At 36.6% G+C, this 24,975-nt stretch overlaps 1 protein-coding gene across 12 annotated transcripts in view; it reads right to left on the minus strand.

The window, feature by feature from the left end:
- The window catches only part of camta1a (calmodulin binding transcription activator 1a), a 381,282-nt gene that overhangs the window by 338,143 nt on the left and 18,164 nt on the right, over nt 1-24,975 (minus strand). For all 12 annotated transcript variants that reach the window (XM_059528089.1, XM_059528095.1, XM_059528090.1 and 9 more), the window contains one exon: nt 8,887-8,990. In XM_059528089.1, coding sequence (XP_059384072.1) covers nt 8,887-8,990 — 104 coding nt within the window. The remainder of the gene's footprint in view (nt 1-8,886; nt 8,991-24,975) is intronic.

Raw genomic sequence — 24,975 nt, forward strand, 5'->3', positions numbered from 1 at the left:
AATCAGCCAAACGAGTCGTTAAAAGTTAAATACCTGTCTCTGTGACAAGAACTGCTCAAACATCTTAACTGTTGTAATCCATAAAGAAAGACTTTAATCCAGGGAAATGTTCTAATGAGCTCAGGCTTGTCTGGGTGGGGTATAGGGAGGCCCCTCTGGAATAGAGCCACTGAAAGGAGCAGGCAGAGAGGAAGTGGAGGTTACCAGTCTAAATGACAAGCAGTCTGGGCTCTGAAAGGCACAGACACGCCAATACATCAGCATGCTAGCCATCTAGTGCTGGAACAGATCTCTGCCAAGTTAGATTTTAGTCTGGGATCAGACACTTTGGCATCCATAATAAAAGCAATATGAAGCAGCCTCTACTGACATAAAGAAAATATTTACTTTCTGCAGGAAAAACAAGAAGAACAAGAAAAAAAAATTAGTGATGCAGACACTAATGTGGCAGTCACAATATGACTGCCACATAAAAGACGCAGTACCCATATCAAAACACCCCCCCCCCCCCCCCCGTCCGTAATACTGACAAAATGTGTTGTCTGTGATAGTGCTAAACACAAACAGTACTTGGAGCCCTAAATGGATACAGACTTTGAAATATACTTGAATTATAGACATGCACAATGATTACAAAATTTATCTAAAAAGGTTTTTATTTAAAGACCTTGCATTTTTTTTTAAATGCATTGATACAATGTTTTAAATTGTTCTTTGATGTCCCCAGAATGTGTATGTAAAGATTTATCTCAAAATACTCCACAGATAATTTTTTTTATAGCTTTTATAGTTGAAATTGCCACTTTTGGGTATGAGCCAAAATGTGCTGTATATGTGTATGTCCCTTTTAAATAAAAATGAGCTGATGCTCCAGCCTCCCTTCTCATAAGAGAGCTCTCAAGAGCTCATGCTCGTAGGCATACCACTGGTGTTATGGTTTAACTGGTGGTAAGCGTGTTGCTTCCAAATGCAATTTTTAACTATCATATTCCTATTCACGATAATTCTGGTAGCACGTGAAGGCAGCATTAGTTTAAACAGGCAGAGACAATGGTAACTTTAGCAACATTAGCCAAGAAGCTCTTTTGGAAAACAAAATAAGATGAAAAGAGATGCTTACTTTGTCTGGAAACTGGATGTTTGCGCACAAAGCATTGGAATCGATCCGTCTTTCAGAAGCAATCTTTGCACAACGCCACAGCGCTGAACTAACCCTTGTTTGTGAGGCAGTCCATTGTAAAATAATTAGCACAAAGTACAGGACTTTTCAGTGTTCCCTCCATCCCAGGGGCATGAGACTCTGCATGAGACTTTTCCTAATCTATCTAAACACACAAAAAAAAATCTGGACTTGATTTGGTTGTTCTAAAGGTGTATAAAAAAAATTTTTGTTTGTTTTTGTTTCATTTGTCAAAAAAGAAAGAAATAAGTAAGCCCAGTATAAATCTGAAATGTTTTACATTTTTATAAAGGCCTGGATCTAGAGCACAAATGCAAATTGGAACGAACATTCTATCATGCACATACACGCACACAAACACGTGTGTTTTTTTTTACGTGGGCATTTTTTTTGATTTTGGCAAATAAAATGCACAGAACATAAATGCATAACAATGTGAAGGGGTAGACATAACACACACACACACAAAAAGACAGAGAGAGATTTCTGCAAATGTATGTAACATCATTTACATTTACATAAACAAAAGCAGACAAGTCAAAAGACATCAGACAGCAACAAAAAATTCTAACCTTTGACAAAAATATATATTTATAATATATTTTAAAATGTTTAAATATATATTCACTCTGCTGGATATATGTGGTCATTGCACTTTCTTTATTTAACTGTAATTCCTCAGGTTTTTCCCCTAGCACATGGGCCAATATCTAGAAACCTTTTATATTTAATTCAGATTATCATTTAAGTGATTTTTTCATTAAAAAAAATAAAAATAAAAATAATAATAATACTCATAAGCCATTTTATGGCCTAGTTGAATAATTGTGCAGCTAATAGGTCAAAAACTATCAAATGTCCACAAAAACACAGCATAAATGTATAGTTGAGAAGTAAAAAAAAAAAAAAAAAAAACAGAAATATAGTTTGTCACATAAAAAAATTATGTTTCCTTATGCAATCACTCTGTAAAAGTTTGGGGTCTATCTGACCCCAAAGACCAAAAACGCAAAGTCTAAGTGCTATTTTTAAGGGGTTTTTTTTTCTTCTGCGGTCTGAAATGGAGGAATTTGGGTCAATACTACTAATTAAACAATAGTTTCGCTGAATAAGTTTTTGTGCTGGCACCTTGGCTGGTTTAGGACTTTCATGGATAAATAAAGATGACAATAAAACTGCCCGTAGGTGGCATTATTATTTAGTTCGTGAATTTTCATGATTCGAGAATTTTAACATTTAATTTGCAAGAAACATTTTACATAATACACAACATTATTCATCTAAAGGGGATGGTTAGAGGGGATGGTGGTTTCATGGGGGAAGGCTTTTCGTAATTTTTTCCCACCAGGGGGATGCCATCCCCTGCATCCCCTCTCAATTTGAGCCCTGGCTTTCAGACATAACATGCAAATAATCACTGGTGTTTCAGCCAGAATTTCAATATCGGTGCAAAGCCAAATTAATTATATATCAGCAGACAAGGCAATTTCACTAAAACAAGCTTGTAACAAGTAAGTGAACCACAGCCTAATATTACAAATTACTACTACAAACGAGTAACATAAAGGTTACGCAGAGATTTCTCTTTGTTCATATTCAGCTCTTTTATTATTCGTTCAGTCTTTGCTCAGAAAACAGTCATTATAGTTTCAAAGGAGCACCAGAGTGATGGGGAAATAATTGAAGTCATGACCTGAAACTGTTATTGAATAGATAATAATAGGTAATGCAGATTCCAGAGGAGGGATGGCAAGTGGGGGAGTGGGGGGGGGGGGGGGGGTCAGGAAAGATTCAGATGGGAGGCAGAGATAAAAGGAAGGATGTTCCCTTTAGTGTTGGACCCCAGCAGAGGAGCTAAACTAATCAAAAGTAGGTAATGCAAAGTGTGAGACTGACTTCTTAAAAGCGACATCAGCTATTTTTCTTAAAGAAGAGGAGGAAAAAAACAGGTCAGACAATCACGTAACACAAAGGTAAACACTCAGCTCTACAAAAGCAAGGCAAACCAATTCCCATTCCCATCACAAAGACATGATGATATTCCCTATTCTAAATGAGGAATGCTGAGACTAATATGACTAACAAGCATTTTGTGTGATTTTAACCGCTCTATTGTAATCTTCAGGCCAACTGTGCACCGGGAGGCTCACAATCCATTGTAATCAAAGATATTGTATCAGTATTTAATCTATAAATGGATTTCTTCAACAGGTATATCGACTCTCATGAGGGGTATCATATTGTCTCTGATTTGGTGGGGGAAATGCAGTCATTCCTGGCCCAGTGAGCCAAACCTCTCTTTTTCCAGCCCCTCCACATCCTGCGTAATCAGAATCCTCTCCCTGGACGTTGCCGCCGGACGTGACTGTAACCGGAAGATTCTGTTCTCTCTGCCCACGACACTCCCTGGGATGCTCAAGTGCCATGTGCGTCCACGATGGCACCCCAGCAGGAGCAGAGGCATATTGCACGCGGGCACCATGCCACGGCAGTGCTGGGCAGAAAGGATTAGTCCTGATGACAGGGCATTAAATGTGTAGAAGTCCTTAGAGCGACTGAGCTGATGCGCTCTGATCCCGCAGTTGGGCTTTGGTTCAGAGGCGAGAGAAGGTTCACAGGTCCTAAGTGGCTGCCACTCATTAGAGGCTGAGTGTCACACTAGCTTAGCTCCTCTTTCCTGCCTGTCTCCCTTTCCCGAGAGTCCCTTCCAAAGGCCACACTTTTCCAGTCTTCTGATAGTGCCGCTGACACTTTCCACATGCTAGATGCCCCTTTTTGATGAGAAACTACCTTACAAGTTTGACAGAAGTCATCATTCCTTGCTTAAATCTCTCTGGTTCCCAAGCCAAATAAACATACATGCCATTTCACTAGGGATGTAATATTTAACACAAATATGAGATGCTAAACAAATCACGATACAATTGCAGTTGGAGTTTATATGAAGGAATCTGTGAGGGGAGCTGACTGTCTTTAGAAAAGTTTAGATGTTATTTTTTTCATCTTGCCTCTGAACGATGAATATTAAAGCATTGTTCATAAGCGCAGCTCTGCTTTGTTTACAGTTGTAACACAGGAAGTACTATATCATTGCTGTTCATAAGTGCCACCTGCTGGCAGAGAGTGAATCTGCGTCTCATTCAGCTCATCTGCTGTTTTGGTCAGATAAGTTTTATGTAGTATAGTTTCACAAAACTAAGGTCAGACCATTCTGTTTTTGCTTCAAATTACAAAATTATACAGTCTAATTTAGATTAAAACTGCTCATATTGTATGTATGCAGCATCTTTGTTTGGATCATGATTAAAATGCAGTGGTTGCCTCTAATTTCTAGCACAGGCAAAGCCTTAGTTTGGTTATATGAAGAGATTTTCATTTAGTACATAATTTGTCTTAAATTTTTTATTTTGTAAAAAAGATATTGTGATAAAATGAAATCATGAAATCAAAATTGTGAATCTCACCATGAGAAGGACGACACCAAGCAGGATGGAGCACGTGCTCTTAAATGTAGCTATGGTAAGGGAAATCATTCTGAAAACTAGAGTTTGGAAATCACGGGTTACTATCCTCAATATATGGTGTGCTTCCTTTAAAAAATAAGCCTGAAAGACAAGAAATCAAGTGCCGTAAGGAAGACAAAACCAAATGAAAGAGGTTTCTATAGAATCGTTGGCTCTAAAATCAATGTATACCATTCACATTAAAAATAACACAATATTGCCATTATGTGGACCAATTTATATCAGCTTATGTCAGAAAGGTAAAATGTGACAAGGTACTAACTTTTCACATATCTCTCTGCACAGCATCTCACCTGAATAAACCTGTTCTTTTGATTTCTGTTCATGGAAGGCATTGTCAGATCTCATAGATTCCCTTTCTAATTAGTTTTTGTGTTTGCCTCAAACTCTGTTATCTGTTGTTCCTTTATTGTTAAGCCTATTTTCTTTGTCATAAAGATTGAGGTGCTGTGGTTGCTGCAGTTAAATAAATTGTCAATCCTTTGCCAATATTTTCTTCAAATCTCATTCTGACAGTTTAAAAGCCAAGCTGTGCCTTTGTGCACATCACCTCTTTTAAACCACCGACATTCTTACCTCCTCCTCTTGCAATCTACCTCATTTTGAGCAGATTGCTTTATCTAACTTTCCAGCAAATGCTTGAAATATAATCCAAGTCACATTCTCTGTATAAATGCACACATGGAAAGATGACAGATTTAAATATGGCCCAGAGCACTGAACATCCAGTAAAGAGAAGATGGGCTCCCACACATGACCGCTGCACTCCAGCTCTCCTGATTTGTCTGGACTGTATTAGAAGTTATGCTGTCATCTGACTGCACTTCAACATGGAGAACAGGATGTATCATTAGGGAAACTCAAACAACAGACTTGGTGAGAGAATAGAAAAAACGCAACGTATAACATGATGTGGTGTGACAAATTTAGTTTGATTTGAGGTTGATCCTGTATATTTCCTGCCCATATAAACTCCAAACGAACCCTTATCGTTAAGAAGGCATTTTGACAAAAAAAAAACACTACTAAGTGGGAAGAGCAGCAGGAGGGATATAGTGGAAATACAGGAGGTGTCACTTTCAGTAAGAGTCACACAATCAGCAGCAATGAGACTGCTTAATACCTCTCAGTCTGCCATGAGTGACTTACGCTAGCCTCAGTGTCTGCCTGGCACACATGACACACAAATGCCCTTGCTTTTTGGGGAAGGTTGTCTTCCCTCCTCCAACCAATGGTGCAGGCCATTCTGATGCACACTGATGATGAACATGAAACACTATCACAATGGCCTTTTCTTCAAATATAGCCATTTTTAAATACGATTCTACATTTTAAAAGACGCTTTACACACTTGCTTATTATTATGCATAGATCATACAAGGAGAAGATTTAGATGATCAATTTAAATCAATGTAATTATGGATTTTCATAGACTGAATGTCTGGGACATGGATAAATTATAAAAATATCTACATAAAGATTTAAAAGTAGCAAAAAGTAAAGGCATTTTTTAAAAACTAATAAAAATAGATAAATAAATAAATAAATAAATAAAAAATAATCCACTAGGCCATAAAAGATAAAATAAAAAAGTGCCTGTTGTTGAAGAAATACCATAACATCATTAAAATGATTCACTTTGGTGAAATCTTTGTTACATATAGAAGACTAAGTCAATAAAACGTGGGTAATGTTATTATATAATTTCATTATTGCAGATTTGTATTGAGTTTAGAGTTTGCATTTTCCAAGTGTTTTTATGCAGATTGAAGAATATACTGTAGAATTTAGGTTTGTTGTTTTTTAACTGAATTTACTTTTATTCAGTATGTGTAATGGGATAAAAATAAGACAAAGCACTATATTATGGGACATAATAACATACTAACATACATAACATAACATACTAGGACAAAGATGACATCATTCCACAATAAGTGCTGACATTTTTAAATCAATTCCAAAAAAAACATTAATTAATTTTGACTGCAAGCGCAACATCGCAGGTCAAACGCGTTAAACTATCAGCTTCAATTGGAAAGGCAGCCGCTGATATGAAGCAATATTCTAGTTCACTTATATCATTTCAGACCAGACTACAAATATACAAACACACAGAATGCGTGATGTAAGCTGACAGCCTTTGGATGACAAGTGTACATACATAGTTCAGAAATCAAAATTTTTACTCTAGATATTGCATCATGTTACATGGAAATAAAGCCAAACAATCAAAAATATTCCACAATGCCATATTTGCACTTCAAAGACAAACTATTCAACAAAACGAAACTGAGTCTCTGGTTACCAGAACCGCAGAGGGAAAACATCCAGAGCTAAATCTGACAAGACATAAACATTCAATGGCTTGGTGCTTTCAATGTCTATTTCAGCATTGTCATTCACATCCACACCTCTTTCCCTTCAAAAAAGCCACTTGTCACTCCATAAAGAATACACGGAGGAATAAAGCAGTGTATTCAATTCATAAATATCCCTTTAAGAGGGCCACGTTGGTGATTTGTCACTAGGGACTTTTGGCACAGCTGAAATTGATGTAAAGGTGACATGTGAGTTATGTATGTGGCTATGGCAGGCATTTTGATATCACTGAGGAAGGCAGGCTTACTACACCACCGAAGCACTCCTCATCCCTCTCTTTACCAGCCTGCACACGAGTGTGTCATTAATTTGAGGGGGAGAGTTTTAAAGAAGAAATAAAGAAAACCCCCCAAAAAGCTCGACATGCACACACAAGGTTCCTTTGTCTCCTGCTCTCTGATGATGCCTGTCACTTAATGCGTGAAAGCCATGCGTGCTTTAGTGGGATCAATTGTAATAAAACTGCATCGCCTTCACTGAGCTATGAGTTTATGAATCTCCTTAGAGAAACTCAGTCATTTAAAATCCCTCTAGCTTACGGCAGTGAAACAATGTTTAGTTTCAATCTCCCCGCAGCCTCCACACAGAGGGAGCCACGCCGCACAACAGACTGAACACGAACAACAAATAAAATGTGAAAATCAAGCAAGTCACCGTCTCATTTCCATTAAATGATAAAGTAGCTGCACTGAAAAGAAATGAACTAATTTAAAACGGCTGGCCTATAGGTCAAGGACAGCTGGAGCAAACAGTCTCCGATTTTTCCTCCCAGTCATACAAATAAAAACATTTCACATTTTCATTTTCAATACCGAAATCTAAGAGGCTTGTTATCTTTTCTTATTTGTTTGATGCATTGTGTCTGAAATGCCTTCAGGCTGTGATAAGCGTACTTAAAACACATTTTCATATGTAGATTATTAGGTATATGGCTTTGTAAGATAGCGAGGCTTCTATGCAGTGGCACAGAGGGGTCTGAAATAGCATGTCAGCATCTACTGAAAGTCAATAAACAACTGAGCCAAGCTAAACGACTTGCACTATTGTAATCCAAAATATTTTTGTTTTCTTGAATTGTTAATATAAGATAACACAGTGCTCCGACCCCTGGGAAAAGTTTCAAGGAGTATTGAAAATGTTACAAACGTCACCAATAAGCAGAAATGAAGGAAGACTGAAATGAAGAATGAAAAACAGAGCCTTCATATTCTTGTCTGATTTAGTAATGTAATGACTATGAGCAGGATTCCTATCATTACACAAGAAAAAAAAAATCAAATCCTGTCTATATTTCCAGGGAATTAAAACATCTGTGAATAAAAGTGATGCTGGAACAGATGGCCAAGAATGATATACATTGGAGTTTTAAATTACAAACTGCTATGCAGTTCACCACCAAAAAAGCAACAGAATATGAGCTAAAATATTGAACGCCAGAACATAATTGTTTTACGAGCAGATCATAAACTATTGCAAATTTATATTTGCATAAATGTAAAAATCTTTGTATATACAGAAAGCTTTATGAACCTGCTGTTTCCTAAAACACTCGATCTATGTCCGGTGAGAGAAAATCCTTTGCAAGCACAGCACGGAAAATAGGCAACTTCCTCCTGCCACAAAAATAAGGCAATCACACAGTTGCTGTTAATATCTGAACTGACTACAGAATCCCTTAGAGAGGTTTCTATTAACACGTTGTGTCCGTTTCACTGCTTAAAATAAATGAGGTTTTATCTCTATAAAGTCAGCAGGAGTTAAAAAAGGACAGCAGCAGATGGCGGAGAGAGGTGACCTTACCTCATTGGTGTTCCACCTGTGTCTCTCTTTTGGCAACGTGGAGCATTTTGGTAGACATTCAAGCAGCTTTTTGGGCAGGTATATTTTCAAATGTCCATGTTCATCTGCAAAAAGAAAAAGAAAAAAAAACTTGAAAATCTTGAAGAATAAAGGTAAGAGGCAGTAAAAAATTGTGTCATTAATCAATACCCATGATGGAGAGATGCAATCATGCTAATATACAGGGCTCAGTATATGAATACAATAACCAGTATATATGATTTAATATTAGATCATCTTTTGCAGTTCTTCTACATTCTTCATACACAGCACATAACAAGGATCATTAATTAATGGCCGCCAATTATTCTGACTGCAAAGAGCGACTAATGAGCAACTTGAAGAATGAAGGTAAAAAATGTTAGATGAATGAAAATGAACTAATTGGCCAAGCATGCTATGAAAAAAAGGTCAAAGAAATAGTGACATGATGAGAATCATCAGACTTCAAGTGTTTCTGTAGTGAAAGTCCACTCTCAAGGGCTTAAGGAGAACTCATGCTAAGCTTTATTAAGACTTTAACTACCCAATAAAGTACACAGCCCCCCTGACCGTGACTGCTTGAAAGAACAGTAAAAAGCACAAATGCTGGCTAAAGATAAAAGAAAAAGGGAATACAATTTGTTCAGGGGCAATTAAGGCAGGGCTATATATCAGGTTTTCTTCCATTCTTACCCTGTCTGTCTCTCGTTCCCATTCCTAAGGGCTTGGCAGGCCAGTCAAATCATTGCCATTTAACTTTCATTGTTAAATGAAAGTTCACTTTCACAGCAGAATTTCTAAATTACAATGAAATTGTCTACAACTGTAAATTGAGTTCAATTATAATCACCTTGTTACAACCAGCTGCTGATAATACATTCGTCTGTCACCCACACCCACATGACGTTCACATTCCATTCCACTAAAACCCCTGCAGGAGTATGGATGAATGGATGAATGGATGAAAGACGGAAAAAAAGCTTTGACCTGCCTGAATACAGGAATCTGTAAAAGGCCTTTTTGGGTAAAAGAATTTTACACAATGTGGTGTGTGCATGCACACATATATATATATATAGACCACTACAATGTGGACAGCTGTCTACTGTGAAGCAAAACAAATGTGCATAAGACTAAGATCTATTTTTAATTTTCTCAGATGTCTTGACGTTATGCTAATAAAAAAAAAAACAGGAATATATTCAAAGGGACTCAATTCTATGTTCATGTCTAAGTCATTACTTTATGCCTACATTTGAGCACCAGCACAGTGACGGGATGTCTAATCCATAACAAACACCCTAACAGGGAGTCAAAAATATGACATAATATGCCTGAGTCACTGTCAAAAACACCCCCGCCATTTTCCTAAGGCTGTAATTGTAACAAACAATCATCTATCATATGCGAATGAGATGCTATACCAAATCCAGTAAATGTGGTTATGAGCATGCTTGCAAATCAGTTTGATTTCCTCTAAGCTAATTCGCTTACACGTCACCATGTGTTTTGTCGCCACTCACGTCATTAATGACAAATCAAGACACATATGCTACAGCCAATTACGAATCTCCAGGTCTGACGGTTTGTTTTACACTGTCGGACGATTATGCAAAATTGAAATAACCCTCATATGAGGGCCTCTTTCTCCACATCAGCGAGAAAGATCTTTGCTTCTCTCAAATGACAGTGGCATCAGCTAAACTGGTCCAGCTGTGAATCTTTCATAGCTGTCAGACAATCAACTGATATTGCAGACATCTGTTTATGTCATAAAATAGGATTTTATGATCAGTTTGGACCGAAAAATATGGCCTTAAATGACATTATCATGTTACAGATCTCTAGTTCTCTATTTTTTTTTTTGTCTTCTTGCACCCAAAATAATATTTTCATTCAATGAAAAATGTACAAAAACATCACTTATCATTTTCTACAAAGTCAGAACAGATTTGCTTTACTTTACTTGCTTTACTTGCCATAATCCTCATTATAAAAGTACAGTGGTGTGATGGGAAGAGTTTAAATATGAGCTGAGTGAGGGATAACATACAGTCAGCCGATCATTATCGCAAAGCAAACTCTGACAGGGTGATCAACCCTCTGACACAAAGTAGAGGTCTCTTTATCATCCTGAATGGATAATGACCTACTGACTATTTTCCACTCATTACACAGCTACTAGCCGATTAAATAAATATACAGACATAAAATATTGCTGTGAGAAATTATTTTATTATCTTAGAATTGTAAATTGGTGGCAAATAGTTATTCTAACTTATATATGTAATAGTTATTCTTACTCGTATATGTAATAGTTTACCCATTATTTTATGAAAATCTGATTGCTTAATTTCTATTTGCATATATATTATCATTTCAATAAATATAAGAATTCTCAATAATTTCGTAAAATAGTGTGTTTCAATTTAGAGGGACTGACTTTTAGTTTGTCCTTCCTGTCTAGCTATGCCACCTTTGAAAATGTCTCACAGTGACTGTGCTCAACAAAGTCTTATACTTTATTCAAGAAATGTGATTCTCAAGTGAGCGCTTCTTGTTACCTGAACCCTTTTCAATTTGTCTGAGAACCCCACGAAAGCTCAGGCTTCTGTTTGTGAATATAAAACAAAGACCTGTGTCTCAAGCACAAGCTGACCAGAAATCAAAGATTTACACTTCAAATGGCAAACCCACATGTCCCCAGTGCTTCTTAAAGGCAAAGTCACCCTGCCCGTCCATTCTATTACACCTCTATTTTTAATTTGCTCAGATGTTTGGATGTCTAAAGTTATAAAAGACAATACTGGAGAATATGGACTTAAAGGATGACTGTGAAATCTTTAAAGAGAGAGAGGGGGAAAACAGCTCACTGAGAAGTAATCCCAGCCTGGAGCAAGGTCCTAACAAAGAGTTTACAGCTACCTGATAAGGCCGTGAAACAACAGTGTGACTCTCTGTGCTCTTTCGTTTGGAGCATGGAGATAATTCTGGAGATTGGAGTATGTGCTGAATGTGGCATACACTGATGGGAGAGATTGTACAAGGGTAAATGAGTTTTACAGTAGAGAGCTGAGACTGGTATCTGGAATCATTTGACTCACTCAATTAACATTAGCATAGAGCACCTGCTCACGAATGACGACGAGCCACCTTCCCACACACAGAAAAAAATATTTGCATTGCAACCAGTGTCAAAAGTGAAAGCAAAGGTAAAATCAAAAACATAATGGCCCAGTCATTTTAAAATAAAGCCATAAACATTTAAACTGGAAAATGGGTATTCTGTAAAATACAAATATGTGAATTTAATCATGAAGAACAATTTAAAGAACAAGAAATGTCATTCACTACCCATATTATATATGCAAATTATGAAAATTTTTAAGCCTAACAGAATAAAAATCTTTTTTTTTTTACAAAAGCTGCCACTGGGACAGTTCCCTTTCAAAAGATATATTAGTACTTTAAAAAGGCATATTAGTACCTACAGTGTACACAAATTGTGCCTATTAGTACATTCTAAAGGGTCCCACCCCAATGATAGCTTTTCTACCATTTTGGTAGTGTATGGTGACACTTCATTTTATCCATCAGGAATTGCTTGGGTCATGAAAAGTGGGCATTTCAAAGCAGAATAGAGCTAGACTTGAATGCTTATTACATTTTGATGAAAGATTACGAAGATCAGCGGGTGGTGAAAGGCCTTGGTCATCTCCAGACAACATCAGATAGAGATCAGACAGTGTGGGCGGAGCCCTTTCAAACTGGTCAAGACTCTAATACCTGCCCTTTTGTAATAATTTCAGACTACACACATATTCAGCACATACCCAAGGCCTACCACCCATCAGAGCCAAGAAACACATTCCCTTTGACACGCCTACTGATTACATAATTTACTTCAGAGCAAGGAGGTCTATAAACCCAACATAAAGTTTAGCATTCTCATTCATTTTATTGGTGGTTGCTCAACTGTTCCAGTCCATGTTCCAGAGCCATTATTTCACACTGATATGAGTATCCACATAAGACAGTTAGTTCAGTGAGCTACTATCTGTTTTGAGAATAACAAAATGGAACATTATGATTATAAGTTAGTGTGAGGGGTGATAAATGGTAAAACAGCTCAAATAAGCTGTCCACCATATTCGCTGTGAAGTAAAAGCAGACATTTATCAGTCTAAAATGCTATTAGGGACTTGAAGACAGGTATGAAACTGACTTGTGCTGAATAGAAGCACACATCCAGGAGAGGGGAAAACATTCACCGCTCTGATTAGATGACTGGTTGTTAATTAAAAACCCCTCATACTAATAAAATTCCTTCTAACTCCTCCCAGAGCACAACTTGAAAGACATCTTGAGATGTTTGGGCTTTGGTCCTTTTTCACCAAATAAAATGAAGGGCACTGAAATGAGGGCTCATTGCTCTGCAGTTAAAAGCAGACAGAGAACAGAGCAGAATGCTAATTCACTAAAGTTTGAACGCTGGCTGCTTTAATAAAGAGCAGTCTATCAGTGTCAACACACACCCTTATCTGACATTACTGCGGCTCGGGGACTGGGAATGAGCTCTGGCATCATAAAAAATAAAAAGAAAGTTGTAGAGAGCGCCAGAGAACAAACGACAAAAAAAATTCAGAGTAAAGGGGCTGCAGTGAGCAGAAACACTGGTGAAGCAGAAGTCCGACGAAAGCTTAGCCGTTATGTGTGCATATGTGCATTTAGAAATTAAATTCAAGACAACATAGAGATTATATTATCCATGACTTAATTGATAAGCTGAATCTAGATTGGTGACTGCAGCCAGCTTCACACAATATCATTTTCTGCTTGTATGAACACAGAAAAATGTCTTAATATGTAAAATAAACACACAAAGTGCTTTAATTTGTGGATTAAAAAGTATACTGAACATTAAATTATGGGAGCATTCCAGCAAAATGAAACTAATTCTTTCTTTTTAAATTAAATCCATATTCACATTTATACCACTAAAATGCATATTTAAAACAGCCTGTACTGGAATGATTTTTGTGTAAATAGATACACCAGACAAGCACTTGAACTTGAACTTGAAGACTAAACTCAACTGGATTTTATAAATGGCACCTAAAAGCTGTCAGATATTACTGAATTTAATTATGGTGTTTCCCCAATATCAAGCATACAATTTTGCCATAATAGTTAGCTAACTTTATATGGCTAATATTTATATGTAATATGTACGATTTAGCACAAATCATATGCATTTGTACAAATGAGGTCATACAAATTCATACAAATAACGATTCTTCTTCCTGCTTTGATCCCATGGATGTAAACGGCACATCCTGCTGTGTAACTCCAGCCTCCAATGCCATCTTGTTTCCTTTATTTTCCTGCCTAAACAGCGGTGACAATGTGGACATTAACATAATTCTGTCTCCCTACCCGTGAACAACAATTTAGTTGTCAGATCCTAAAGTGCAAGGCAGGCTGAAACTGTAGACTGTTATATTGGAAGATGTGCTGTGCTGAGCCGAGCTGAGGGGGCAGCCAATTACTACAGCAGCCCTGATCAGGAGAAAGCAACTCTCCAGTCAGGTGCATGAGGGGAAAAAAAGCACAGAATAGATAGAGGACCAAGAGAGTATAATAGATAGCCTATAGTAAGAGCTCCCACAAACAAAGAGAGAGTTAGAGAGAAATGAGGAAGAAGTGGAGGGACAGAAAGGTTTTTCTGCTTCTGCTTGCCACCCACTCAGAAGGGAATTCTCTCATTAGAAGGGCAGGTAGGATGGAAAAAATATCACACCAGCAGATCTTGACACAGCTGTGTCTACAGACACGGCTCGTTTCCAACTCACAACTTTTTACTGTTGGATTATGGGAATTGGGGGGTTTGAAGTGGGATGGGCCCCGGTCCAACACTTACAAACTGCAAACACAGAATTTCCCAAAAGACATGTTGCTGCTTTTTGCTTTTACAAATGCCTGTAATGGGACTTTTTATTATTTCAGAGAGGACAACTACCTTCTCCACAAGTCTGTCCACTTCAAGTTAGCTTCAAAATACTGACACCTTCGGCGCTATGTTACTGAATTTGTCTACTCAAGTGCTCAACTGATAAATCAACTAAATACTTTGGGGGTCCAATTTCATTATAATTTTTGTATGTATCAGATATCAGAAAGTATTTGTGAAGTCTTTAAACTAAAGCCAAGAAAAAAGAAAAAAAAAGTCTCTGAAATAGGTTTGGGTGATATACTGGTAGATACAATAAACTGACAGAAATTTATCAGTTGAGATTTTGGATTTTAATCTCTGACGCAGCTATGCTCAGAAGATTTGATCATTTATCATTTGCATGCATTTTTAAGCCTTGCCAGTTCAAGTGATTTTGAACCATTCAAGTGCAATAAGCTGCTAAAAAGAGCTCAATTCAGGACCCTCTAAGACCCTGTTTCTGTACACGCACACCCAAAATGCATGCAAATGAAGCTGGCAGTCAAAAAAGTACGTATTTAATCATTCTTTAATGTTTAATGAGCTTTAAATGTCAAATACACAAAATGTCTTAAAATGAAAATAATGGAAAGTATTTATGTAAACTAGGAATATCACGAGAACTGATACTACTGTATAAACATTTTAAAATCCTGCCGGTACTTGATTTTCTTCAGTAGCATAAGTACCGATGGTACTGATGTTGCGAAGGTAGTGACTAGCAAGGCTGCAAGTGATGGAGGCAGGCAGAACATACGCTTGGAAGTGTTTCAGTCTGCCCTAGGGTAAAGAAAAAATGTTGCCTACAAGCCCAGAGAAGAACTAAACGTGGAAGATGCCAACAATATATGAATATGATTGTGGAATAGTGTTGTCACGGTACCAAAATTTCAGTATTCGGTACCGATACCAGTGAAAATCCACGGTTCTCGGTACCAATTTCGGTACCAAAGCAAAACACAATATGCTAATAAAAAAAAATAATAATAATAAAATCAATGCCATTCTTTATACTTATTTAAAATTTTGATTAAAGAAAAACAGTAAACAAGTTTAACCCAAATTTTATTTGTCTTTTAATTAATGAAATTTGAACACATTCTATTTTTTGGTAAATAAAGGATTTGCTATTAAAATTAAAACATGGAAGAAATATTGTGTGATTTATTTCTTTAAAAAGTTCGATTAATTTTTTCAACAGTAGTAGCAGTATCACATACATTCTACTAAATAATAGTAATATTTCTAGCACAATGCCTTCTTGTAAAAATGAACTTATTTTGACGGGTTGCCATGAATAAATACCTTTAAACTGACACTGGTTTTACTCAAATGAAACGGTAAAATGCTTGTGAAGTGACTCAGAACAGTTCTGGTGATGTTATGTATTTATGTCCTCATTGAGACGGCAGATGCTGAAATCACTGAAAATGTCACGCGCTTCAGTCTATGCAACCCTCTACGGACACCTCTGCAATTGAATCGCCATTCGCCATTAAATATTTTAGTTTACTCGCCAGACTGATATATAATGACTGATATATAAACTTTAGTAATTAGAAGTAAACTTGATAACCGTGTTTAAATGCATATTAGTCAATTTAACTGAACATTTTAACTGGAATGGTGGTGGTGCTTTTTTTGTCATTCAGTGATTCTGTAAAAAAAAAAAAGGAGGTGAGAAAAACTAACAAGAATACTGATAAGATAATATTGATACCAATTCTAATAAGAAGAACTATAAAAACACACTAAAGATTACTAAGGATTAATTAGCTGCTGGATTCATGAATATTAATCAGGTTTTGTGCATTCGCTCGAACTGATTTGCTGAAATCAAAACGAACGATAATAGGTGAGCGCCAGCCAATGAGATTGCCATTTGCGCATTAACTCCACACACTAACGTTATCGGAAAACCCAGCTATTCTTAAAAGCTGAAGATTTCCATAGATATGCCCCTTTTTTTTTTACAGGAAAATACAACCAAGAGTAGTTTAAATGTAGTGTGTCAATTCTCTCTCTAGGTGTCTGCGTGTGTGTGAGAGAAAGCGACAGCGATCTGTGCGCCTTCACACTAGAGGTACATTAAACACAGGTGCACTGTGCATCCATTGAGATGAACTGAATCACACAGATCGCCTGACTGAGAGTGAAACTTTAAAGTGCTCAGTCAGAGAGTGTTCGGCGAGTGAACATATATCTGAGCTAAACTTATACTTATACTCCAACTCACACAATGGCGAGTACAATCTGAGAATTTATTAGCCATTGGCTAATATTAGAAATCATTTAGTCGCCAAAAGGAAGATTTAGTAGCATATGTGAGTGGTGTACTCGCAATTTAGAGGGTTGCTATGTAGTAAACAAACCCGCACGTCTCTGTGACACGCAGAACATGCAGGATTCAGATTTCAACCAACTTTTGCGGCTTAACATTTAAAAATACTGGTCCATATGGAGATTTGATTTGATTAATTTATGCTAACTTTGACAAATTCTTTCACTGTCCATATTAAAATGTAAGTTTCATTTTCATGACTGGATTTTGAGATTCCGTCCGCTTCTTCTGCTTCGCGGAAATCATAGCTGTATGCGTCAAGAACCGGGTTTGAACGGGACCTCGGTACCACCGGTACTTACAGAAACCTGGTACCGTCACATTTTCATTTTTATAGTACCGACTTGGTACCGAAGTACCGGGTCTTTTGACAACACTATTGTGGAACATTTAAATGAGAGTGCACAGCTCTGAAAGCACGAGCCTGTTCAGTCGTTGTGTATCTGTCAGCGGATTATCCTTATTACCATTATTGACTAATATTACTGGTTTAAATAATTGTTGTTTATGTTAATGGTTTTAAAAAATATTTTCGGCCCTCCAGTATGTCAGTGAATTTAGACTAATGCTTGAATTCAGAGTATAGGTGTGTGAATGTGTATTATAGGCCAAGTGCTACTAATTTTTTAATGTTAATGTTAATGTTAATTTTAAAGTTAATGTTTAAGTATCAATGTTATTTTTCCCATGGTATCAACTTGGTATAGAGTATTATGTACTTTTAGTGGTATCGGTACCGACTAGATTTTTGTTATTGTGATGTCCCTAGTTTAAACACAGTCAGTTATGTCTTAAGTGAACAGTTGAGAGAAAATATACCTGCTGCTGTCTATATCCTTAATGTTAATCAAACAATTAAAGAAAGAACAAATCATTCACTGCTTTTGCCCCTTTTATCAAGGATGTATCAAGAGGTGATTTCTGCTAACTTGAGGCGGCAGGTATCCCAGAATGCTTTCCGCACCAACCAGCGAGCCCTAATGGCGGAGGAGAAAACCTGCATAATTTTCTCATGAAATGTAGTTCTAAGAATATTTCAGGGGAGAATGTAGCTGTTTAAATCTGGTTTATTTATAAAGATAATGCCTATTTGAACTTTGCTTCATCCATTTCGGAGATGTGAGACCCACGCGATCACCAGGCGCTCAGTGCTCATGTATCCGCCAAGAGCAGCCTCACCTCGGCTAGTCCTTCTGACATTTGCCACTGGCTCTGATGTCTCTGCAGTGTTTAAACATGAGGTAAAATTCGTTTTGGATAAATCTAACAGGCTGTCACACTTCACTGAGCACAAAGTTATATTTAATAAATTATTTATTTATTCATCATAATACCACGCTGACTTTGTTGCAATCATTTGGCAAAATTATTTGCTTTTGTCTTTATTTCCTATAGTATAAGTGTATAGGTATATACGTGTCTTATACTTTATACTTATTCTTTTATAATGGCGATATTGTTCATTAAAACTGACATTTAACAAAAAAGGCAGAGTTGTGCTTGTCATATTTCATTTTATTATAGGCTATACAGTGAAGATAATCACAGTATATGTGCACAATAAACCACATATTAATGGTTTATATTTTTAAAATGAAGACTAAATGGGTTGTGTTACATATTTTGAAGAAAACGACAAGGCAGTGGTGTTTGATAACATTTGGTTTTAATGTAATGCATGTAACTTACTCGTTACGTGAACCATATTTTTGTAAGCCTATTAATATTTTAAATGAAACAAAAGAGGCAATGCTGTTTGATATAATATTTTGTTTCACTGTAATGTATTTATGTCCCAGGTTAATATGTTTAAATGAAAACAAAAATAGCCAGTGGTGTTCGATATCATATTTTGTCATACATAAAGTGAAGATAACCGGAGTAGCCAAAGCGAGCTGACTGACGTTATCAAGTACACTGCTGTTCCATTTGCAGAATTACCGGACTTGCATCCTCCAATCCTCGGAAGTTTGCACTCCTGAGTGGAACTTGCGAAATCCAAGCTACCAAGGACGAAAGTCCGAACTTTGCATAATTGGTATCGAGAAACGACCCTAGTTTTGCCCTTTTTATGTCTTTATTAGTTTATAATCCTCACCCGTCTTTCCCTCGCTAGCCACCCTACTTAAGTTTCCCACTCTGTTCTGGTCTTTGTTAGGTATTGCTTGCATTTGGAATATTACCTTCTTCTGCCTGTGGCTTATCATTAAAATAATTTAAGTTTATTGTTGAATTTAAGTTTATTTAAGTTTTGTTGTGAGCTCTCTATGTTCTTCATCAATAAGTAGTGTTACAGTATCTTGGATCAGTTCTTTTTTTTTTTATTATTCTTATTTTATTACGGACTAATTATGCCTAAAAATGCTGCATTCGAGGCAACCCGTAATCCGTGTTTTTCCAACATTCTACCTGTGAAAGTGCACTGGAACGGCAGTCAAACCCGGAACTTCCCACGTGAACTCAAGCTAGATCGATGTACACCCAGTTCTGCGCTTTGACATCACATAGCCCGTGAAACAACAATGGCAGCCCCTATGGATGTGGTGTTTATGGTAAATGGTAAATGGACTGCATTTATATAGCGCTTTCAACAGACCACATGGTTATCCAAAGCGCTTTACAAGTTGCCTCACATTCACCCATTCACACACTCATTCATACACCGACTGCGGTGTCAGCCATTCAAGGTGCCATCCAGCACGTCGGGAGCAGCTGGGGTTAGGTGTCTTGCTCAACACTTGGTCAGGTGGAGCCGGGGATTGAACCACCAACCTTCTGGTTTGTAGACAACCTACATGAACCACTGAGCCACTGCCACCCCATTATGGAAGTAATACACAGTGAGAAATAGACTTTAGGACAATATAACTTTGCAATAAAATTAATAATCTAGCTACCACAACTCCTTGCGCTCAGGCAGTTTGGCGTGACTTGCCTGGAATGCTACAATGTCATGAGTCGTGGTTTGAAGTCGTGACTTAAGGGCTCAAAAACCTGCTGGAACGCAGCAAAAGATTAAGAAATTTTGGTAACACTTTAGAATAAGGTTCCATTAGTTAACGTTAGTTAATGTATTAATTAACATGAACAAACAATGAACAATACATTTATTACTGTTATTATTATTAACTGTATATTATTAATCTTTTTATATTTTATAATGCAGTTATTCATTGTTAGTTCATGCTAATTCACAGTGCATTAACTACTGTAATGTTAACAAGCACAACTTTTGATTTGAATTACGCATTAGTAAATGTTAAAATAACATTAACTAAGATTAATCAACGCTGTAGAAGGATTTTTCTTGCTTAGTTCATGTTAACTAAAGTAGATAACTAACATTAACTAATGGAACCTTATTCTTAAGTGTTACTGATATTTTCTACTTACATTAATTAGGCCAGTGGTTTTTTCTGTTATATCAAAATTGGTATCAAGAACTTTAAATTTTTGATATCCTAACAACTTTATTTAAAAAAAAATAATATATATATATATATATATATATTTATATTATATATATATTATATATATATACACATATACATATGGCTAAAAGTGGAAATAATCTACACAAAAATACAAATAAGGTCCATTTTTGAGACATATTTCTGCATTTCAGTTGGTGTGAAATGTTGAGCCATTGCTGTTATGTCCAATTACTCAAGTATCTGGGTACTTGTTTGTCATATAGAAGTCCAAGTGTGTTGTATAGAAGTGGACATATATTTCTATGGGGAGAAGGTGACTGATCCTGAGATTATCTGAGATGCCACTCCTGAAGGAGATGGTTTAGGAGCTTTAACAATATCAGTCATGCCAGCTTGAGCTAGTCTCACCCTGGAGACAAGAGTGGGTCATGAAACTTGAGAGGTCTGAAAAAAAAAAAATCTAAAATCAATATCATCCACAACGCAAAAGTCTCTGCTCTCTCTCTCTCTCTCTCTCTCTCTCTCTCTCTCTCTCTCTCTCTCTGTGTGTGTGTGTGTACTTCTGCAGTGAGTGACACTTGCTTTTAATTGTTGCTTCCCTCGGCAAGATCCAATGGACAGTTTATTCAACCTTCAATCTAAAAGTTATCATCAGTCATGGTTTAAAATATCAATAGCACATTACATCAATTCAGGCACTTTCAAAGGTGATTACGATTATGTGGTCGCTTTATCAGAGCTTGGGTCTAGTTGTGTCAAAATCCACAAATACATTATTGACATTTGCTTCGATATGCATCCCCCCGTAAACACGCTGTAGGCAATTGGCAGTGTCACCCTGAACGTATTGAAAACATAAGAGACTATAGCATTTCCCCCATAGTCCACCCATAAAATCACTAAACATTGGAACAGATACTATTTGCAAAGCCACTCTCAACTGCTGTATCGATCCATTCAATAGTGATCTAAAAAGGGTCTTGTGACCAGTGAGCAAGAGAATTGACTTGAAATAATAATCAAATTGCTATTATGAGGAAATATTCCACAGCTTTTATATATCAGACATTAAATATACGGCAAAAGCACAACCAATGTGATGTAAAGACTGGGCTTCCCTTTTTTTTTTTTGAATGATCTGGTAAAACCCAATTTTTTTCTCCATCATTGAATTTCTGGCTGCTCTTATTGAAGAGCCGTAGCCATTGGGCTATTTGTTAGAAGTCTGCCGTTGCACAGAACCTTTGATCCTGCTATCACAGCTCAACTGATGAACTCAATTTACACTAAGGCCTGGTGGGGCCACAGACTTCTCAGACAAGCTTGTGCCGTCTAGAGATTGGGCTGTCATCTAAATTTAACTCCCTGAGAAAAAAGTTGATGCTGCTTTCAGAAGAATCAAAATAGCTTCTGTTGTTCAAGAATAGAGACCTCTGTCTAATCTCCATGTGTTCACAAGGCTTTCTTTTGATTCTGTTACAAAAGTAATTCACCAAAAAATGTGAATGCTATCATCATTTATACACCCATGTGTTGTTCCAAACCTGTTTGACTGACTTTCTTCCACACACACACACACACACACAAAAAAAACTACTTCATTTAATTGTGAACAGTGGTTCCGCACTTTGAAAACAGGTTTCCTAAACATTAAATGAAATTCTAAACTCATAAACTGAATAAATTCAAAAACACTGTCTAGCAGAAACCAGTGTAAATACAACAAAATCAAACACATCAAACTAACTCAACCAACTCTTCTGCAGCTGGCAAGAATTAGCACATGTTAGCATGTTAAATAAAAACTTTAATTTGCCTTATTTGACACAGTGTCAGAATAAATCACAGACGCTGCGTCCGAAATCGCATACTGCGTACTGGGTACTACATTTGAATTTGAACGTACCGTTAGAAAAGTACGTTCTATATAGTATGAATGTGGGTAGTATGAATGGAACTCGGACGTACTACATCCGCCATGTTGACATTGTCACGTGACATATGTCGTCACAACAGCGCGTAAATTTAAAGAGCCCAATCTACTGAGCGAACATGATATAAAATCGGTGATGTTTTCCGTTATTCTTACCGCTTTCGTCTGCGTTTTTACGTCATTTGAATTAACAATTCAGATCATGCCTTCGTTGACAGCTTGTAAATCCTTTACTAAATATAAATTTAGCTTTTAATTTTCTACCTCAGAATAACAGCAGCTACATCTGTGAACAGAATGACAGCCTGATTTTATGTAAGGATATAAAGTAATTTATTGTAATAAATAAATACAAATAAAATAACACAAAAGAAACAAAAGGAACATAAATTAATTAATAAACTTGAAAGAATGCTTAGACAAATACACACACACATATATACACATAAATACATTATAGAAATATACACACAAACACACACACACATATATATACACACATCACAATATATACATAAATACATACATAATATATACATTATAGACAATATACACACATATAAATATATATATATATATATATATATATATATATATATATATATATATATATATATATATATAGATATAGATATATCAGCAAAAATGTGTAACCTATTGAAATTTTATTCTAAAAAACAAAAACTACATATTTACAGACTGCGAACAGCATCATACAGGCTGCTGTCACTGGCCTTTGACATCCAAGAGCTGCATAACATAGTGCACAGAATGAGCAGGTCAGTCATGGGGATTTTGAAGAGACTGATTGCCTTCTCCACCACAGATTACCTGGAGGCAGTGGAAGCAGCTTTTCTTCTGGTAGCTGGCACAATAGATGGCTGTCACATACAAATTGAACCTCCAGCAAGTGAAGCCCAATGTTATTTCAACAGGAAGCGGTTTCATTCTGTTCAGTTGCAGGTTGCACCAGGGGAAGTACCTTGATATGTTTGTTGAGTGTCCCGGGTCTGTGTATGATGCCAGGTTGCTGAAGAACAGCCCTATTTACACTGGAGGCCTGTATCCACCTGCAGGAAAACACATCCTGGGAAATGGTGGGTATCCTTGTTTGAGTGCACACATCTGCCTCATCACTCCATACAGAGAGCCTGAACAGAATCCTGCACAGCTTTGATTCAACACCAATGATGCTTGTGCACAGAACATTGTTGAGAGAGCCTTCAGGATGATGAAGACAAGCTGTGCTCCATCTTCTTCTTCTTCAAGGCCCTGGAAGTGAGTCCTGTCTTTGTGCAGATGTTGTTGCATGCTGTGTAGTGCTCCACAACCTCCGTCTTCTGAATGAGGACATTGCGGATCCACAAATTGTAGAGGATCATGACGATGATACACTGGAAACCCAAAACACAGAAGCCAGCACAGGAGAGCATGTGTGGGACAATCTGAGCACAGCTGTGTCACACCAGACGACCGTGTGCAGCTCTTCAAGAGCAGGATTTCCCTGTAGGACAATTGAACAGGTTAAGACTCTGCAAATCACTTCATGTTCAGTGCTATTGTTTAAGCTTCTGTAAGTTATGAAGGTAATTTTAAGACTGTCAAATCGAGATATACATATATTAGTTATTTAAGAATATATATATATATATATATATATATATATATATATATATATACTATAAAATCACATAAATATGTATAAATACACATGTAAATAGTTAAATTTAAACGTGTGTGTATTTATATATACACATAAATATATTACACTCATAACTGGGATTTAATATTACAGTTATTTGAAAATCTAGCAACATATCACATAACATATCATAACAACATATTTACAAGTTTAATTTTACAATTGTATTACTGTATCCCTGGGGTAAATTTTAGATTTACACTGTTTTTCACTCATTTTTGATACCCAAATTTAAAGTCCTCATCTTGTACACATACAGTTACTGAACTGAAGCTGCTGAAGTTTATTTTCCTGACATTATTATAGAAACGTCTTAAGAAATTCCCTTTTGGTGTTGCTTTAAGCTCTATTATACTACTTTATGAAAATGTTAATGTGGTTTTGTCTGAAGCTTTGTGCTCTTATCCATGTAGAAATGAAAAATAAATAAATAAATAGAGAGAATAATTTTAAATGTGACTTGGTGTATGGGTATTTCTCTAAAGTGTGACACCCATTCTCAAGACAACATTCTTCAGATGTTAAGATGTTGCTTGTTTAAAAAACAACTGGAAACTGCTGCAAAATCAGTGTGCACACAACTGCTACAAAAGATATTTGCTATTAAGCACTTTGCAACTGACAAAATAGCAACTGGAAATACCTGGAAATTCATATTATAATAAA

The sequence above is a fragment of the Carassius carassius genome, chromosome 37 (assembly GCF_963082965.1).
Source record: "Carassius carassius chromosome 37, fCarCar2.1, whole genome shotgun sequence".
Lineage (NCBI taxonomy): Eukaryota > Metazoa > Chordata > Actinopteri > Cypriniformes > Cyprinidae > Carassius > Carassius carassius.